Source organism: Vicia villosa, linkage group LG3, assembly GCF_029867415.1.
Source record: "Vicia villosa cultivar HV-30 ecotype Madison, WI linkage group LG3, Vvil1.0, whole genome shotgun sequence".
Classification (NCBI taxonomy): domain Eukaryota; kingdom Viridiplantae; phylum Streptophyta; class Magnoliopsida; order Fabales; family Fabaceae; genus Vicia; species Vicia villosa.
Window position 1 is genome coordinate 81,416,209 of NC_081182.1, and position 18,557 is coordinate 81,434,765.

At 34.0% G+C, this 18,557-nt stretch overlaps 1 protein-coding gene across 1 annotated transcript; it reads left to right on the plus strand.

Annotated features, from left to right (window-relative positions):
* The first annotated feature begins 627 nt into the window (after positions 1-627).
* On the plus strand, positions 628-2,467 carry LOC131662045 (ethylene-responsive transcription factor RAP2-4-like). The gene has a single exon (XM_058931725.1). The coding sequence runs from the start codon at positions 1,099-1,101 to the stop codon at positions 2,173-2,175; it is 1,077 nt and encodes a 358-aa protein (XP_058787708.1). The 5' UTR covers positions 628-1,098; the 3' UTR covers positions 2,176-2,467.
* The last annotated feature ends 16,090 nt before the right edge of the window (positions 2,468-18,557 follow it).

Sequence of the window (18,557 nt, forward strand, 5' to 3'; positions counted from 1 at the left end):
TATAGTGCTCAAGTTAAGTTAAGTTGAGATATTAAATAAACAAACAAAAGACTTTTGATTAAAAACTGTTACTAACTCTGAGCCACAGACAAAAGATAAAACGGCTGCCCGCATCTCATTTGGGACACTTACGTCCTCCTCATAAATTTACATTATCTTCCCATTCACGATTTCTAATTTCAATTCCCACTTTTTTTAAAAAACTGAATTATTAGTTCAACTGATATAGACTTTGATTTCATAATAATTTATCTACAAGTTGAAACTTCCAAGCCACTTAAATTAAATCAACTTTGAATCATGGACGCGTACAATGGACGCAAAATAAATAAAGCAGAAAAAGAAAGGTGCACATTGCGCATCATCAATTTATAAAAAAATCACAAAATTAAAAATATAATACTATTGGAATAAACGCGTACAAATAATGTCAACATGATTAACGACAAAATTAATAGAAAATAACTGCACTAATCATACCGACACGTGTAATTACAAAACCGACACGTGTCGAGTATACAGAAACCAAGGACACGCGTCATTACATAATTGGCTATTACCTCAATCAGTTGATAATAGTAGAAACAAATGTGACGACAAGTTGCTATATAATGAGTGAGAGTCTTATAGGCAAAATCAGAGTGGCGAGAGGTAAACAAAACAAAAGAAATTCTTCTTATTCTCAAGAGCTTTTAGATTTGTGTTGTGTAGTTGATTTTGATTATTATCTGATCTTTGTTATTTTATTCCCCTTCTGTAATTCCCCGCTTCTCTGAATCCCTTTCTGTTAATTATCTGTCTTTCAACTTATGATTTTTGGGTTTGTCTTTTAATCAAAGAAAAAGTCACAAACTTAGAAGAATTTTTCGAAAGCCAGGTGTTTTCAGAATCGAGATCCAGTTTTTATTTTACTTGTAAATTTTAGCCACAAGAGGGTTGTTTTTGATCCCTTTTGAGGCTCTTTTGTTTTTCTTATTTCAAGGTTTTGAAAGGATTGTCTATTTAAAATCCCTTCCATATCCCTTGTTTAATTTTTTTTCTTTAATTAACCTGTTCTTCAATTTTAGAAAGATACGGGTGTTAATTTTCGCAGGAAATATGGCAGCTATGATGGATTTATACAGTAACACACAACTTCACATGGATCCTTATGCAGATCCGTTTAGAGGTGAATTAATGGAAGTTCTTGAACCTTTTATCAAAAGTCCTTCCCCAATATCTACTGCACCATCACCTTCTTGTTCTTCTTATTCTCTCGCTGAACCTTCTCTCTCTTCTTTCCCTTCTTTCTACAATGATGGTTGTTCTACGAACTTCATAGGCTTTGTTCAACAACCATCTTCTACTCCTTCTTCTTCTCTTCTTGGTCTTAACCATTTGACCCCATCTCAAATCAACCAGATTCAATCCCAAATCCAACTTCAAAACTTTACCTTGCAACAACACCAACAACAGCAACGTCTCAGTCTCAGTAACACTCTTAGCTTCCTCAGCCCGAAGCCGATCCCTATGAAGCACGTGGGTAGTACTCCTTCAAAGCCCACGAAGCTATACAGAGGGGTGAGGCAAAGGCACTGGGGAAAATGGGTTGCTGAGATCAGACTACCTAAGAACCGTACCAGGCTTTGGCTTGGTACGTTTGATACAGCAGAAGAAGCTGCTTTGGCTTATGATAAAGCTGCTTATAAGCTTCGTGGTGACTTCGCTAGGCTGAATTTCCCGAATCTGAAACACCAAGGTTCATGTATTGGCGTTGGTGGTGAGTTTGGTGAGTATAAGCCTCTTCCTTCTTCTGTTGATGCTAAACTTCAAGCTATTTGTGAAGGTTTAGCTGAGATGCAGAAACAGGGAAAGTCAGAGAAGCCTAAGAAAACACCAGCGGCTCGGTCCAAAGCTGCGTCGAAGGTGGTACCCGTACCACCTTCGACCGTGGAGAAGTCTGTTGATGATTTGAACAAGGTTTCCAGTTCAGGTTCAGGTTCAGGTTTAGAAGGGTGTTGTAAGGTTGAGGTTTCGCTTTCTCCGGTGATGACTGAGAGTGAAGGCTCTGAAGGCTCTTCACCACTTTCTGATCTGACTTTTGGTGATGTTGGTGAGCCACAGTGGGAAGGTGATTCAGAAAATTTTAATTTGCTGAAGTACCCCTCTTATGAGATTGATTGGGATTCTCTGTGAAGTTTGGTCTTTATATGTATTTTTTTTTTTCTAGGGAAGATTATCTCAATGCATTACTATTACTATAAAGTATATGATATGATGTAACTAGATTTTAGTTTCTTAGATGGGTGGTTACTGCAATGGAATTTTTGACAATTGCAGTGCTACTTGTAGTTTATATTATTGTAAAATCTCTTCTTACCTTGGTTCACAGCTGGTTTTTTTCTTGCTTGGCCGGGAGAAGACACTTGTTATGCTTATTGATGTTCATATTTGTAGCTGTAATGTAATCTACATGCTGTTTATTTTATGGAGTATAAGTATAAATATTGTAGTACTATTTTGTTTCTTGTTATGTTGTTCTATTTTGTTTCTATAGATCTAATACAAATCAGATCTATAATGGACTATTGGAGAATTTATTTAGATCTATAATCACATCTTGGATCGAGTTAAAATAAAATTATTTGAACTCACTATCTCATTGTTTTGGGGATTTCATACAAAATCTCTTAAAATGGATGTGCCCAACTCTGCCGATCCCAATAAATGCATGCAATTGTTAAATTAACTCCTCCTACCTATCTTTTGATCAAAATCTAACAAGGTAAATCTAAAGAATTTTCTTAAAAGCCAAGGCAAGTGAAAAATCATACATAAAAGAGGGGATCATAACAAAAAACCCGAAAACATTTCATATCTACAACAAGGAATACCATGCATATTTCTTAAGAAATCTATCCTGGAGGTTCAAACTAAGAAATATATCCTAATAAGATCATGGGGGTTCAAACCATATTCAAGCCAGAACTAGCAAGCTTCTCAGCTCAACATTCTCTTCTCTAAATATGTGAGATGTCATAAGACTTAAGGTGTTCGGAATCAAAACTAGCAAGTTTGCCGGCTCAACATTCCTTTTCATTCCTTTTTCTATATGTGAGATGTCATAAGGCTTAAGGCTTAAGGTGTTGAGGAACAATATTGTAATTAGAAATGCTTGAATTACAAGCAAGCAATCAGATTCAAGTAAAAAATGAGACCAAATGTTTTTTAAGAAGTAATCTCCAAAATAATCGTTGATACGATGAACTCAAAACAAAGAGCATTAACATTGCCAATGTAATTAGAGAAGCTAACCACACGCTCACTGGATGAATTGCGAAAGATTCCACTAGAAGCAACTATAGGAGTCCTAAAAGCCATGTCATCCGAATTTCATTTGATCCATCCAAGAGAAAAAGGTTACTAAATCACATCCACTGTGTGAGGAGGATCAGGAGAGGAGAGTGCAACCTAATTGATAAGGCTTTGTTAATGGAGAATTTCACCATTGGGATGCTTGAGATAGGAGGGAAAGTACTACTAATCCAAGAAGCTTTGATGTCCTGAAATCAAGAGTTATTTCTAGTCAATCAAATAACACTGAAGATGTGGATGATGGCAAAAAAAAAAAATCATAACTTGTCAGTTCTTGGACCAAGGCATGTCGATAATGTTCCAACAAGTTTTCAAGAAAGAAACTTGGGGATGAATATTGATAATATAAGCAAACCAAAACCCCAGGGAATCAGAGGGTAGTCAAATAGGATATATTGAGTTGTTTCATTATGATTGCAATAGAGAAAACAAATGGAAGGAAGATTACAGCCTTTAGCAGCTATGTTTTCATTAGTTAAGAGCTTATGATGAATGCACCTCCAGAAAAGCAAAGACTTGGAATGAGGGACACAAGGATTCAAAATTAACCTGTTTATGCCAAGGATCAAGTTGGCTAGGTTTAGCAAAGAATTTGTAGGTTTCCTTCATGGTCAAGCAACTGGTTTCAACATATCTCCAAAATCTTGAGTCCTCTAAAGCCTCATTAGGGATGTGGCAGGAGTTAATGATATTGCAGAGGTTGGAAAATACCAAAATGATTTTGATTAGTCACCATTTATACTATAGTTATTATCATTTTAAAAGGTGAAAGTAGGCGAGTTATTTGCATTTTTCATGTAGTTTGAGTGGTTTATATGCCAATTCTTTAATTTCGTATTTATCTATATTTTAATCATTTGTGATATTTTTGGGAAGGTTAACGTGTTTTGTAGGTCGAAGGAAATCCATGATATGGCCAGAAAAGGAACGCGGCGAATTTTCAAAAAGATTGGGAAAGTCTAATTTTTCATGATAGGGGTGTGGTATTTGGATCTAACTAGAGCATTTTAACTTGAATAACATGGGACCGAGACAAATGAAAGCTAACATCAAGGGCTACAACTTTCATGAAGACCCCAAAGGCAAATTCATAATTTTTCCTGCCCATACGCGTATAAACTTTTCCATACGCGTATTAGATCTAAAGTGGGTAATTCTGCCCCTACGCGTAAGACCTCCTCCAATACGCCCAAATACAACCCCATGCGCGTATGGCACCCCCATATGCGTATAGGCGCCCAGAATCACAAAAAAGGCCAAAATTGCTCTATTTAACACCATAACGTGAATTTTTAAAGGTTGGACGATTTTGACGGCAAAGACACATTCTGAAGGGCGGAAAACTCATACTTTTAAGGTGGATCAAGATCTTGAAGAGTTTTTCGTGATTGAATACAAATTCATATAAATTTTTGTAATGATGATAAGTTTCAAATTTGTCTAATTTTCCATACCAATTGTTGACACTTTTAAGCCCTTTTCCATACTTTTCTTGATTTAAGTTTCCTTGTTGGCTTAAGTTTAGCTCAAATGTAGATAATTGTGATTAATGTGATGTGTTTGTTATTTTTGCAGAAAATTAGGAACAAATGGGCCACTAAAGCTTTCCCTTGTGAAAAAGAAAAGGTGTAAAGCAAATTAGTGAAGTTTCAGCAAATTCCCTTGACAAACTGGTGGCGAGAAAGAAGCGAGCTCGTCGGGCAAGCACAAGGCGAGCATGGGGCGAGAAAATTTGAGGAATTCGCCAGGAAAATCTTGGGATCGCCAGGCGAATGCAGATATTCTGGCCAGTAAAGGTGAAAATTTCTAGGCAAAACTTTAGCTCGCCATGCGAATTTGTCTGAGCAGAAAGTGTATTTAAGCATCATTGTTAGATATTTTTAACACAATCCATCTTTGATAATATTTTATGACCTAGAAACATTGTGTGAGCATTAAAAAAACATAGAAGCATTTAATCGAGTAATCTGAGCTGGATATGCATTCTTGATTGATCAATCATCTTGGATGCTCATCCACCTCTCTTCTTACTTTTAAAGCAAGCCACCATGGTTATGGGCGGTTAAACCTCTTTTGTGTCAATATTAGAGGTAGTTAATCTAAATAATATGTATTTCGTTTGATCTATTGTATGTGAACAAAATTTATGATTAATATAGATGAATATCTTTGCTCTTAATGATATGTTTTGTTTAGAATCACTATTGAAAGATATTTTCAAACCATGATCTAGGATACTCATCTATCAATGAACAAACTCTAGACATAGATTTGTAAGTTATATTCACTTGTATCAAGCTTTAATATTATTGTGTTGATTGTTAGTATGAGACATCATCTAGTAATTAATATGATAATATTCACGATATCTCTTTAGAGATAAACGGTATAGAGAGGATACATGATTATAATGATCATAAATATGTTCACATGCTCGATCAATAGGGTATGTATGAAATAGGTTAATGAACCATAATCTTGACATGCTTTTTAAACCGTTCAAACTTACACTTTTTACCATTTTACTTAATCAATGCAAATAACACTTTTTGAAACAAAAACCCTCATGATACTTAACTTACTAGTAATAAAAATTGTATAATGGAGGTAGTTGTTGAAGCGGTAGAGGGCAAGCAACAAAAGATTTGGAAATATTTATCCGGGAATTATCGTGTCCACAGAGATTGGTTGAGAAAAACTGCCGTTCGACTATCTCGCGTTCTATGTTTCGTGATTTGGGGTGCGGAAAGGTAAATGCGGGAAAAGTAAATAAAAGCAGATAAACATTCTCAATAGTCTAAGAGAAAGAGTTATGGAATTGTATTTCGTTCTACCCGTCTAATACTTAAATCCGAAGATCTATTGCTCGACACTCACAATACGCATCAACATCACTAGGCATCAATCGAGACGCCACATCGGTGCCCATGTCTGCAACACCGACGAAAGCTCAACCACACTATTCACATCAGCGATTTCTCCACCGACACTAACAACACGGAGGCATTAAACTCGATACCCACTATGACTGTTAGCCCTAAACCCATGTCTGCAATCCAGAAACTAACAGTTATCATTCCTAATCAAGATCTATGATGCCCATGTCTGCAACACCACAAATCCAGAGCATTTAAGCAAAAAGATCAAGAACAACAACAATGATGATTTGTAAAGCAAATATATAAACGATCCCAAGATCCAAAAGTATACATACAATAAGAGTAGAAATATACATACAACACCCACCATTGGAATGAAACAAAGGGAAAAGAGAAGATGAACCGGAAAGATCTCATCGGTACAATGGAATCGAGACAGATCCATGATCAATCCACATGGTGTAGCATCCAATGGTGTTTCCTCAAGCTCTAAACTACCAAAAATGGATCAGAGCTCAACTTGTCAAGAAGAGATGATAAAAAACCTAAAAAAATGTGTTTTTACAACATATATACAAAAACTGAAGTCGCAGACCGCGCTAAGCGGGCTGTTTTTTATTGGTCTTAAGCCGCCAGACCGCGCTTAGCGCCAAAAACCCGCGCTAAGCGCCAAACTTTCTGCCAAACGTGTCAAAAATGCTCCCAGACCGCGCTTAGCGCGGTCAAGCCCGCTTAGCCCGCTCAACAGAAAAATGAAATCTTATTTTGGCCATATCTTGAGAACCGTAACTCCGATTTGCGCCCGGTTCGAAGCGTTGGAAAGCTTATTTCATGCTCTATCTAACAATGAATAAATTGAAACCAAATTGATGATTTTTATCATCCTTATTTTGAGCCTTGTCCGCTGATGAATTGGTAAAATCGCGTGCTCGCCGCCGTGTCTTCGACACTTTATTCCTCAAAGCTTCGAACATGCATAAATACCTACAAAAAGACAACAAAACTATCAAACGGTATATATTTACATGAAAACGTAACAAAACACAAATGATACAAATATACACAAAAACGGGGAATTATTCAAACGGTATTAACAAAAAGTATCGATAAGTGCCACTATTTACATACACAAAATAACTACAATTTGGCACTTAACAACTCTCCCCAACTTGAATTTGTTTGTCCTCAAACAAGGCCAATCACTCAAATCGCAAAAGTAAAAATCCAAAGAATCAAAAATCAACAAAGTTTAGAAAAACGAAACAATTGTACGGTTCAAACAAAAACGTACCAACAAAGTAAATACTTACCACAATCCTACAACGACAACATGAAAATGAAACGGATCCTAAGTACAAAATTCATACAAAACATTCTAAAACAAAACAAGCTCAATCACGAATCACGCCTAGCAAAAATTCATCAGTAGATGAAAAACACCGAAAGGTGAGGACTTTGACACACACCCGACAAACTTGCAAACAATAGACAAAATTATGCGTTCATCCAAAAGTAGTATCGAAAACGCAATGGCACGAATCACAAGGGCTTTAAAGGTTGTAATGTGGCTCAGTTAACAAACAAGTGATAATTCCTAAAGCTAATCGAAACAAAAACTTGCCTAAACCTAAGGGAGTAATTACTTCCACAAAGTTTCAAACAAAGGAATTTCAATCAAACTTCTTCTTCCTCACATGTTTCACACCAAACACAATACTTATTAACACAAATCTTATTCCAAACTCTTTTTGTTCTTTTCTTTTTCCAATTTTTTTCTTTTTTCTTTCTTTTTCACAATTTTTTTTCTTTTTCTTTTATTTTCACAACCATATACCAACCACATCATAAAGAGGCAAACATCCTCTCCCCAACTTGAAACCAACCACAATATACATTGAATACTCCCTACTTTCTAAGGCAAGGTAAAAATTCAAACTATAAATCATAGTTGAGGGTTCAAGAAAACAAAGAATCAACATCCATACACAAATGAAAACCAAACGCTCAAAGACATGCATTAAGCAAAAACAATATGGATATTGACAAAAAGGCTCAAAGGGGTTACGAATGGTCATACTCTCACAAGGTGAATTGACATTTGGCTATGGTAGTTGTGCTCAAAATCAAACAAGTGCCTTGATCACTTTCGTGCATTCACAAAATCAATACAGACGAAAGATTAAACATAATAATATCCAGTTAAAACAAGAAATGCCGGTCACTCACATATATACACAATGGAAAGCCACCTCACATTTATGGTAAAAATGGAAAACTAATTGTGATTCAAGTCATGAGCAAGTTATGCAAAAAGAATGAATAATATGAAAATTGTACAAATGAAAAGTCTCATAAACATGTTATGCTATAGAAAGCGATAAACGAGTACCTTACTATGTACAAATTCGAACAATCATTACCGCACAATTGGCATGTTGAATCAATCAAAATTGGAGAATTACCAAATGCGATTCCAAGTAATCGGGCCAAAATTTGAGTCTAAACAACAACAAAAGAATTAAAACATATTACTAATAATTACTACTCTATAAGGCCTTGGTGGAAGTGGAAAAAGGCGAGCCGAGTGAACCATTAAAAAGAGTTCACTGGACAAAACTCCCAGGCCGCGCTAAGCGTGCTACACCAGAAAAACAAGAAAACCAGCATTTCCAGTGCGGCCTCCACTTAACACCTACACTACTCATTTACAGAAAATAAAACAGAAAAATATACAACCGTTGGGGTGCCTCCCAACAAGCGCTCGTTTTACGTCGTTAGCTCGACGCCTTTTATTGTTTCGCGAATGGTAAGTAACTTCCTCGCGGTACGCCAATGCTTTCGCCTCAAACGCAACATAAAGAAAGCGACCTGACCAAACACTTAACAAATGAATCAAAAGCAAAAGTATATACAAGTATGTGTAAAAACACAAATATACATAAAACACAATATTTACAAAATCCTTATTTCGCTAAACAAATTGAAAAGTGAAGATCTAGAATTTACGAACTATCCGAGTTCTATTTGTTTAGCCAACTTCACCTTGCTAAATAGCAAAAGTAAAGAGGAACAAAATAAAACACACAAACATGTACAAGTATGAAAACATAAACATGTATAGATATATAAAAACACACAAGTATGGGAATATGCACAACATATACACTATGGACATATTTACGAAACTTAAAACACAAAACCATCGCAATGCGATTAATCTCAAAACCAATCCCCGGCAACGGCGCCATTTTGTTGAAGCGGTAAAGCGGCAAGCAACACCGACGAAAGCTCAACCACACTATTCACATCAGCGATTTCTCCACCGACACTAACAACACGGAGGCATTAAACTCGATACCCACTATGATTGTTAGCCCTAAACCCATGTCTGCAATCCAGAAACTAACAGTTATCATTCCTAATCAAGATCTATGATGCCCATGTCTGCAACACAACAAATCCAGAGTATTTAAGCAAAAAGATCAAGAACAACAACAATGATGATTTGTAAAGCAAATATATAAACGATCCCAAGATCCAAAAATATACATACAATAAGAGTAGAAATATACATACAACACCCACCATTGGAATGAAACAAAGGGAAGAGAGAAGATGAACCGGAAAGATCTCATCGTTACAATGGAATCGAGACAGATCCATGATCAATCCACATGGTGTAGCATCCAATGGTGTTTCCTCAAGCTCTAAACTACCAAAAATGGATCAGAGCTCAACTTGTCAAGAAGAGATGATAAAAAACCTAAAAAAATGTGTTTTTACAACATATATACAAAAACTGAAGTCGCAGACCGCGCTAAGCGCGCCCACCGCGCTAAGCGGGCTGTTTTTTATTGGTCTTAAGCCGCCAGACCGCGCTTAGCGCCAAAAACCCGCGCTAAGCGCCAAACTTTCTGCCAAACGTGTCAAAAATGCTCCCAGACCGCGCTTAGCGCGGTCAAGCCCGCTTAACAGAAAAATGAAATCTTATTTTGGCCATATCTTGAGAACCGTAACTCCGATTTGCGCCCGGTTCGAAGCGTTGGAAAGCTTATTTCATGCTCTATCTAACAATGAATAAATTGAAACCAAATTGATTATTTTTATCATCCTTATTTTGAGCCTTGTCCGCTGATGAATTGGTAAAATCGCGTGCTCGCCGCCGTGTCTTCGACACTTTATTCCTCAAAGCTTCGAACATGCATAAATACCTAAAAAAAGACAACAAAATTATCAAACGGTATATATTTACATGAAAACGTAACAAAACACAAATGATACAAATATACACAAAAACGGGGAATTATTCAAACGGTATTAACAAAAAGTATCGATAAGTGCCACTATTTACATACACAAAATAACTACAATTTGGCACTTAACAGTAGTATCACACCTTTTCCCGAGGAGACGATAAACAATACTTTTGAAAACCCTACATTTTAAACATCATCAAATGACTAGGACTTTTACTATGTTTTCTTTTATTTCTATGAGTAGCTAACCCCCCCCCCCCCATCCTAGGGGTGTCCCTGATTTGGATATTGTTGATGATTTTAATTTGAGTCTTATAATGACAACAATTTGACATCTTTGATTTACTTTTAACTCATGCTTAATGCTTTCTCTTTCAGAAAAATTGAGAATTGGTTTTTGATTGATTATTAGACATGAATTTCAATGTCAGTGCTGAATTGAGAGTATTTTATAGTAGATATCACCTAGGACTACGGGTATCCTATGGAAACCATATTATTCTTGATTAAGTATTGTGTAATTTCATATGTAATTCTCTGTGGACATAGGAATTAATTTGAATGATTATAGGTTTATTCACTAAGAACTTAGGAATAAACACTCTTAAGAATCCGTAATCAATTATGTCTGATAAGTTATTGCAAGGTCGTGTTAGAATCATCAATGAATTAGATCATACACTTCCCTAACATGTTTACTCATATAACTTTAAATCTGTTCAACAACTCTATTACTTTTATTTGCCTGTTCATTTATAATTAGCGAAAATTCTCAAAACAACACCCCAAATTGCTTTTGTTTAACCATAAAAACATTTTGACACTATATCACCGCGTAGTCTTCGAGATCGATACTAGAGAATTCCCATTATTATGATTTTTGGCATATTAGTGCACTTGCTAATTTAGCGATCAAGTTTTTGGCGCCGTTGCCGGAGACTGCCAAAGATTATAGATTTTAAGTTTTACTTTAGTTAAAATTTTGTTGCTCTGCAGCTAAAATTTTGTTTCAGTTTTTTGTTGTTTTTATTGTGTTACTACTAATCTGCTTATGACATAGTCTTATTAACAGTATGACATATTCAACATATAACACTTCTCAAGAAGAATTTGTTATATATTTCTCGACATCCATTATGCTTTCCAATATAACACTAGGTTTTATCATTTTCCCGTCTTCACTGTTGATTTGTTGATCACTATCATAGACTTTAGTCTACCTCTCAAATTTTTTGGTCCTTGTCGCAGGCTTAAGTCTACCTCTCACATTTTTGTACAATAAAGCATATGATGTAGGAAACAGCTTTCCAACTGAATTCATCTTTGTGGTATCACGATAGATGACAATCACCCATGGCATATTTTCTTGATCTTTCAACATGTCATACTTCCAAAGCTCACATATAATTGTCCTCTTTTTCACTTTCCAAAATTAATATCTGTAGAAGTAATACCAACACTTTTCAGAAGTGGCAGCCTGTACTTGTTAGTCTTATTTGTTGAATCAGTTATTAGAGAAGCATTACCATTGCCAATGTAATTAGATAAGCTAACCACATGCTCACTTGATGAATTACGAAAGATTCCACTAGAAGCAACTATAAAAGGAGTCCCAAAAGCCATGCCATCCGAATTTCATTTGATCCATCCAAGAGGAAAGAGGTACTAAAACACATCCACTATGTGAGGAGGATCAAGAGAAGAGAGTGCAACATTTGTTAATGGAGAATTCCACCATTGGGATGCTTGAGATAGGAAGGAAAGTACTTGGATCTAACTAGAGCGTTTTTTCAGAAAGATTTGGAAAGTCTATTTTTCAGCATGGTTTTCATCGTGACAGGGGTGTGGTATTTGGATCTAACTAGAGCGTTTTAACTCAAATAACATGGGGCCAGCGGCAAATGAAATCTAACATCAAGGGTTACAACTTTCATGAAGACCCCAAAGGCAAATCCAGAATTTTTCCGGCCCATACGCGTATAAACTTTTCCATACGTGTATCAGATCTAAAAAAGTGGGTAATTCGGCCCATATGCGTAAGACCTTCCCTAATACACCCAGATACACCCCCATACACGTATGGCACCCCCATATGCGTAAGAGCACCCAGAATCACAAAAAATCCCAGAATTGCTCTATTCAACACCATAACGTGAATTTTTTAAGGTTGGACGACTTTGACGGCAAAGACACATTCTGAAGGGTGGAAAACTCAGATTTTAAAGGTGGAACAAGATCTTCAATACTTTTTCGTGATTGAAGACTAATTCATCTAAATTTTTGTAATTATGATAAGTGTCAAATTTGTCTAATTTTCCATACCAATTGTTGACACTTTTAAGCCTTTTTCCATACTATTCTTGATTTAAGTTTCCTTGTTTGCTTAATTTTAGCTCAAATGTAGATAATTATGGTTTGTGTGATGTGTTTGTTATTTTTGCAACAAATTAGGAACAAATGGGCCACTAAAGCTTTCCTTTGTGAAGAAGAAAAGAAGTAAAGAAAATTAATGAAGTTTCAGCAAATTCGCTTGACAAACTAGTGACGAAGAAGAAGCGGGCTCGCCAGGCGAGCAAAATTTGAGAAATTATAGTAGCTAGTGACTTGGAATCCTAGGAAATTCGCCTGGTGTGCTTGGAGCGAGGAATTTTCTAGGCGAATCTTGGGCTCGCTGGGCGAATGCAGATATTTTGGCCACTAAAGGTGAAAATTTTCAGGCGAAACTTTAGCTCGCCATGGGAATTTGTCTGAGCAGAAAGTGTATTTAAGCATCATTGTTAGATATTTTTGACACAATCCCATCTTTGATAATAATTTCTGACCTAGAAACATTTCGTGAGCAAGAAAAATCATAGAAGCATTTGATCGAGTAATCATAGCTGGATATGCATTCTTGATCGATCAATCATCTTGGATGCTCATCCACCTCTTTTTTACTTATAAAGCAAGCCACAATGGTTATGGGTGGTTAAATCTCTTTTGTGTCAATATTAGAGGTAGTTAATATAAATAATATGTATTTCTTTTGATCTAATATATGTGAACTAAGTTTATGATTAATATAGATGAATATCTTTGCTCTTAATGATATGTTTTGTTTTGAATCACTATTGAAAGATATTTTTCAAACCATGATTTAGGATACTTATCTATCAATGAAAAAACTCTAGACATAGGTTTGTGAGTTGATATTCACTTGTATCAAGCTTTAAAATTATTGAGTTAATTGTTAGCATGAGACATCATCTAGTAATTAATACGATAATATTCACGATATCGCTTTAGAGATAAAAAGTATTGAGAGGATACATGATTATAATGATCATAAATAAGTTCACATGCTCGAGCAATAGGATATGTATGAAATAGGTTAATGAACCATAATCTTGACATTCTTTTTAAACCATTCAAACTTACACTTTTTTTACCGTTTTTACTTAATCGATGCAAACAACACTTTTCGAAACAAAAACCCTCATGATACTTAACTTACTAGCAATAGAAACTGTATAAAGGCGGTAGTATCGCACCTCTCCCTGTGGAGACGATAAACAATACTTGTGAAAAACCCTACATTTTACACTTCATCAAATGGCTAGAACTTTTACTATGTTTTCTTTTATTTTTATGAGTAGCTAACACCCCCCCCCCCCAATGCTAGGGGTGTCCCTGATTTGGATATTGTCGATGATTTAATTTGAGTCTTGTAATAACAACAATTTGACATCTTTGATTTGCTTTAAATTTATGCTTAATTCTTTCTCTTTCAGAAAAATTGAGAATTGATTTATGATTGATTATTAGACAGGATTTTCAATGTCAATGATGAATTGAGAGTATTTCCTGGTAGAGATCACCTAGGACTACGGGTACCCTATATAAACCAGGTTATTCTTGATTAAGTATTACATAATTTCATATGCAATTCTTTGTGGACATAGGAATTAATTTGGATGATTATAGGTTTATTCACTAAGGACTTAGGAATAAACATGGTTAAGAACCAGTAATCAATTATGTCTGATAAGTTGTTGCAAGGTCATATTAGAATCATCAATGAATTGAATCACACACCTTCCCTAACATGTTTACTCATATTACTTTAAATCTGTTCAACAGCTCTATTACTTTTATTTGTCATTTCATTTATAATTAGCAAAAATTCTCAAACCAACACCCCAAATTACTTTTGTTTAACCATAGTAACATTTTCACACTATATCACTGCGTAGTCCTCGAGATTGATACTTGGGACTTTCCATTATTATTATTTTGGCATATTAGTGCACTTTCTAATTTAGTGATCAAGTTTTTGACGTCGTTGCCGGAGACTGCCAAAGATTATAGAGTTTAAGTTTTACTTTAGTTAAAATTTTGTTGCTCTGCAACTAAAATGTTGTTTCAATTTTTTATTGTGTTACTACTAACCTACTTATGGCATAGTCTTCTCAACAGCATGACATATTCAACATATAATACTTCCCAAGAAGAATTTGTTATATATTTCCAGACATCCATTATGCTTTCCAATATCACACTAGGTTTTACCATTTTTCCGTCTTCACCATTGATTTGTTTGATCACTATCGTAGACTTTAGTCTACCTCTCAAATTTTTTGGTCCCTGCCGCAGGCTTAAGTCTACCTCTCACATTTTTGTACAATAAAGCATATGATGTAGGAAACACCTTTTCAACCAAATTCATCTGTGTGGTATCACGATCAATGACAATCATCCATGGCATATTTTCTTGGTCTTTCAACATAGTCTGTCATACTTCCAAAGCTCACATATAATTGTCCTCTTTTTCGCTTTCCAAAAATGCAAACCCAGCGACAAACTCATATATGTAGAAGTAATACCGACACTTTTTAGAAGTGGTAGCCTGTACTTGTTAGTCATATTTGTTGAATCAATTATGAGAATAATCGGAAAAATGTTGAACAACTTAATAGAGTCAAGATGATTCCAAAATATATCTCGAACAATTTTTCCATCCTCACAAAATCTATACCTACATACATAATGATCATCATCCAAAAGCTTCAACATTTGTTGCATTTCGGTTCTTGGACCTCTTTTCGCCTTGTTGTTTCGTGTGCGAACATGATATAATTGCTTGATATTCAAGACCTATTTAGGTATTTTCCTTTTCAAAGTTAACAATATTTTTTTTAGGATGAACCATGTTTAATTTCATGTCAGAGACAAGTTTCTTCTCTTTAGAATTCAGACGACATACAATGGGGTGACCGACTAACTTGTAAAATAATGCATGATTATATATACCATGAATCACATTAAATACCCATGTATTATTCACTTTGAGGTACCCGTGCAACTCAAAATTTAATCCCGGATATGTGATTTATACTTGTCACTTCTTTCACATCTCATCGTCACAAATTCTAGTCTTCTATCAAAACCAAAATTTGATCTACCGATTACAATTTCGAACCCAAATTTCACAGCTTCCGTGTGAACCCGTTGTAGCATATGGTCACGTATATCAAACTCCTATTTATTTGTAAACTGTTTTGTAACATCTACATGGATATCACTCAATTTAACATCCACAGATTGAGTAGTGTCAAAGACAACATCAAGAAAAACATTAGGGTGAACTATAACTACAACCAATATAATAGAAACAAATTCAAATTCAATAGCAAAAAGTTCGGGTTTCACGTAACATTCATTTTCCAACTCATAAAAACCCGATGATCTAAAACAATGAGCAATGAAATACATGTACATTACCTGAAATTGCAACCTCTTTTGCTTCCTTTGATGCCAAAATACGTAAAATATTCTTTTGTAATAAAAATATTGAATGACAATGGAAGAAGATTTTTGTAGAATTTTTGAAAAAAAAAATAGCGTTATGATCATGAAGAATTTCAAGAGAGTATACATGCAAATTGTCAGCCAAATTCATTTCCCCGCTTGCCATTTGGGAGATTTGAATCCGAAATATATTCGAAGATTAAATTCCAAACTAGTTTTTGACAAAATAGAGACCTCATTTATAAAGTTATTTTGTTGTGGAATCAATGCATTCAGATATGAAAATCTAGAATGTAGAAAAAAATTGGGAATTTCTTTGTACACCCCTTAACCTTCTTAGGGGCCTCTGGCGAAATTCCAATTTTACCCCCTGAATTCGGAGATGCATATCCGAACACACCATTTTTCATTTTTGTAGGAATGCTTTTGGAGATGTATTTTCAAATTCACCCATTGGCGGATTTTGGAAATACATATCTGAAATGAACTCTTATTTTTTAATTTACTTCTCTTCCTCATTCTTATAACTTTTTTTTTTCATATCATATCATGCAATTTGTTTTTTTTTAAACTTTATCATATAAATTTTGTCAAGCGTTTTTTTCAATTCTTTATGCTAATCATCTTTTATTCGTTTTAACTTTAAAATGGAGATGAAGACATAATAACATAAAAGATATCATAAAATCACATAACTATTATTTACAATTACTTATACTAATAAATAAAAAGTAAAATAATAAAATTAAAATTGAAAAAATAATTCATTATAAAATGTAATAACAAAATATATGTACCGAAGAGAATGATAAGTAGACTAAAAATAAAATATATTTTTTGTAATATTTTTCTATACCAATACTTTAGATCTAAAAACAACAAATAGGAATATAAAACAAACAAATCATTTTTAACCATTTATATATTAAAATAAAAATAGACTTGTCAGGAAGAAATAAGAAAAATAGTTAATTGTTGCATTAAAAAAATAAATAAATAAATAGAAGAAAAAAATTAATCTCGATTTGTTAACAAAGGAAAATAAATAAAATAAAATATCACATCACCATAAAAACAAAATCAAATCTTTTATTTAATATTAGATTATATTGAATGGGATGCAGAAAGAATATTTTTCAGAAATATATTTTTGAAACATCCCGAAATTTGATTTGGGGTGTGTTTCGAAATACATCTTTAAATGACATTTTGTAATTTTCAAAGGTTTTTTCACTCAATTTCTAAAATATTTTCGGATTTTTACTGCAAGGGATATAGCTAGTGAACACTACACATACTTTTACTTACAAAATGGCCCAAATGGCCACTTCAGATCCTAACATAGGCAGGAAATATGACACTGGACAAAATTAGGCCCTTATTTTATAGACCCAACATTTCAAAAAAATATTACGTATAGACTCAACTAAAATGGAATGTAATCAAGATCAAACCAACCAACAAAATGATTAGTTATTAGTAGGGTGTTTGCGGTGCAGTTTAGACGGTTTTAACGTTAAAAATCATCTTAATTGCAAGAGAAAAAAACGTGTGGTTTGATTTGATTCGATTGACTTTCAAAATAAAACCAAATCAAATTTATGCGATTTGGGTTGGTTCGGTTTTTTACAAAAAAATTTATTGAACCATACATACACATATAAATAAAAATATAATTTTGTGTTTAATAGTTCATACATTCCCATAAAAAGTTTATAATTGTTAAATAAGTTTATAATTTGATACATAAAAATGCGTCTTACAATTTTATCTTAGGTCTAAAGAATGATATACATGAAGTTGTATTTGTAAATAAATATTGTATAAAAATATGATAAAATATAATTTGTCAAAATAATATTTATAAATGAATAATATTTTATTTTTTTATAATATATATCATACAAAGAATATGATAAAATATACATATAATACTAGTTGATTTCTCTAAAAATTTAAAAAATATATATATATATATATATATATATATATATATATATATATATATATATATATATATATATATATATATATATATTGGTCAGTAAGATTTTGTAACATAATGCGGTTTGATTTGCAAAATAGAAACGGCAAACTGAACCACACGGTCCTGTTAGAAAATGACCCAAACAATCCGAATCAAATACATTTTTTTTGCAATTTCAATTTAATTCGATTCAATTTTGCGATTTTCTATTAGGCCGGTTTAATTTTGAACATCCTTGTTATTAGTTCATCATATTAAAGTAGACGCCTCAACGGAAAAATGGTAAGTGAGTTT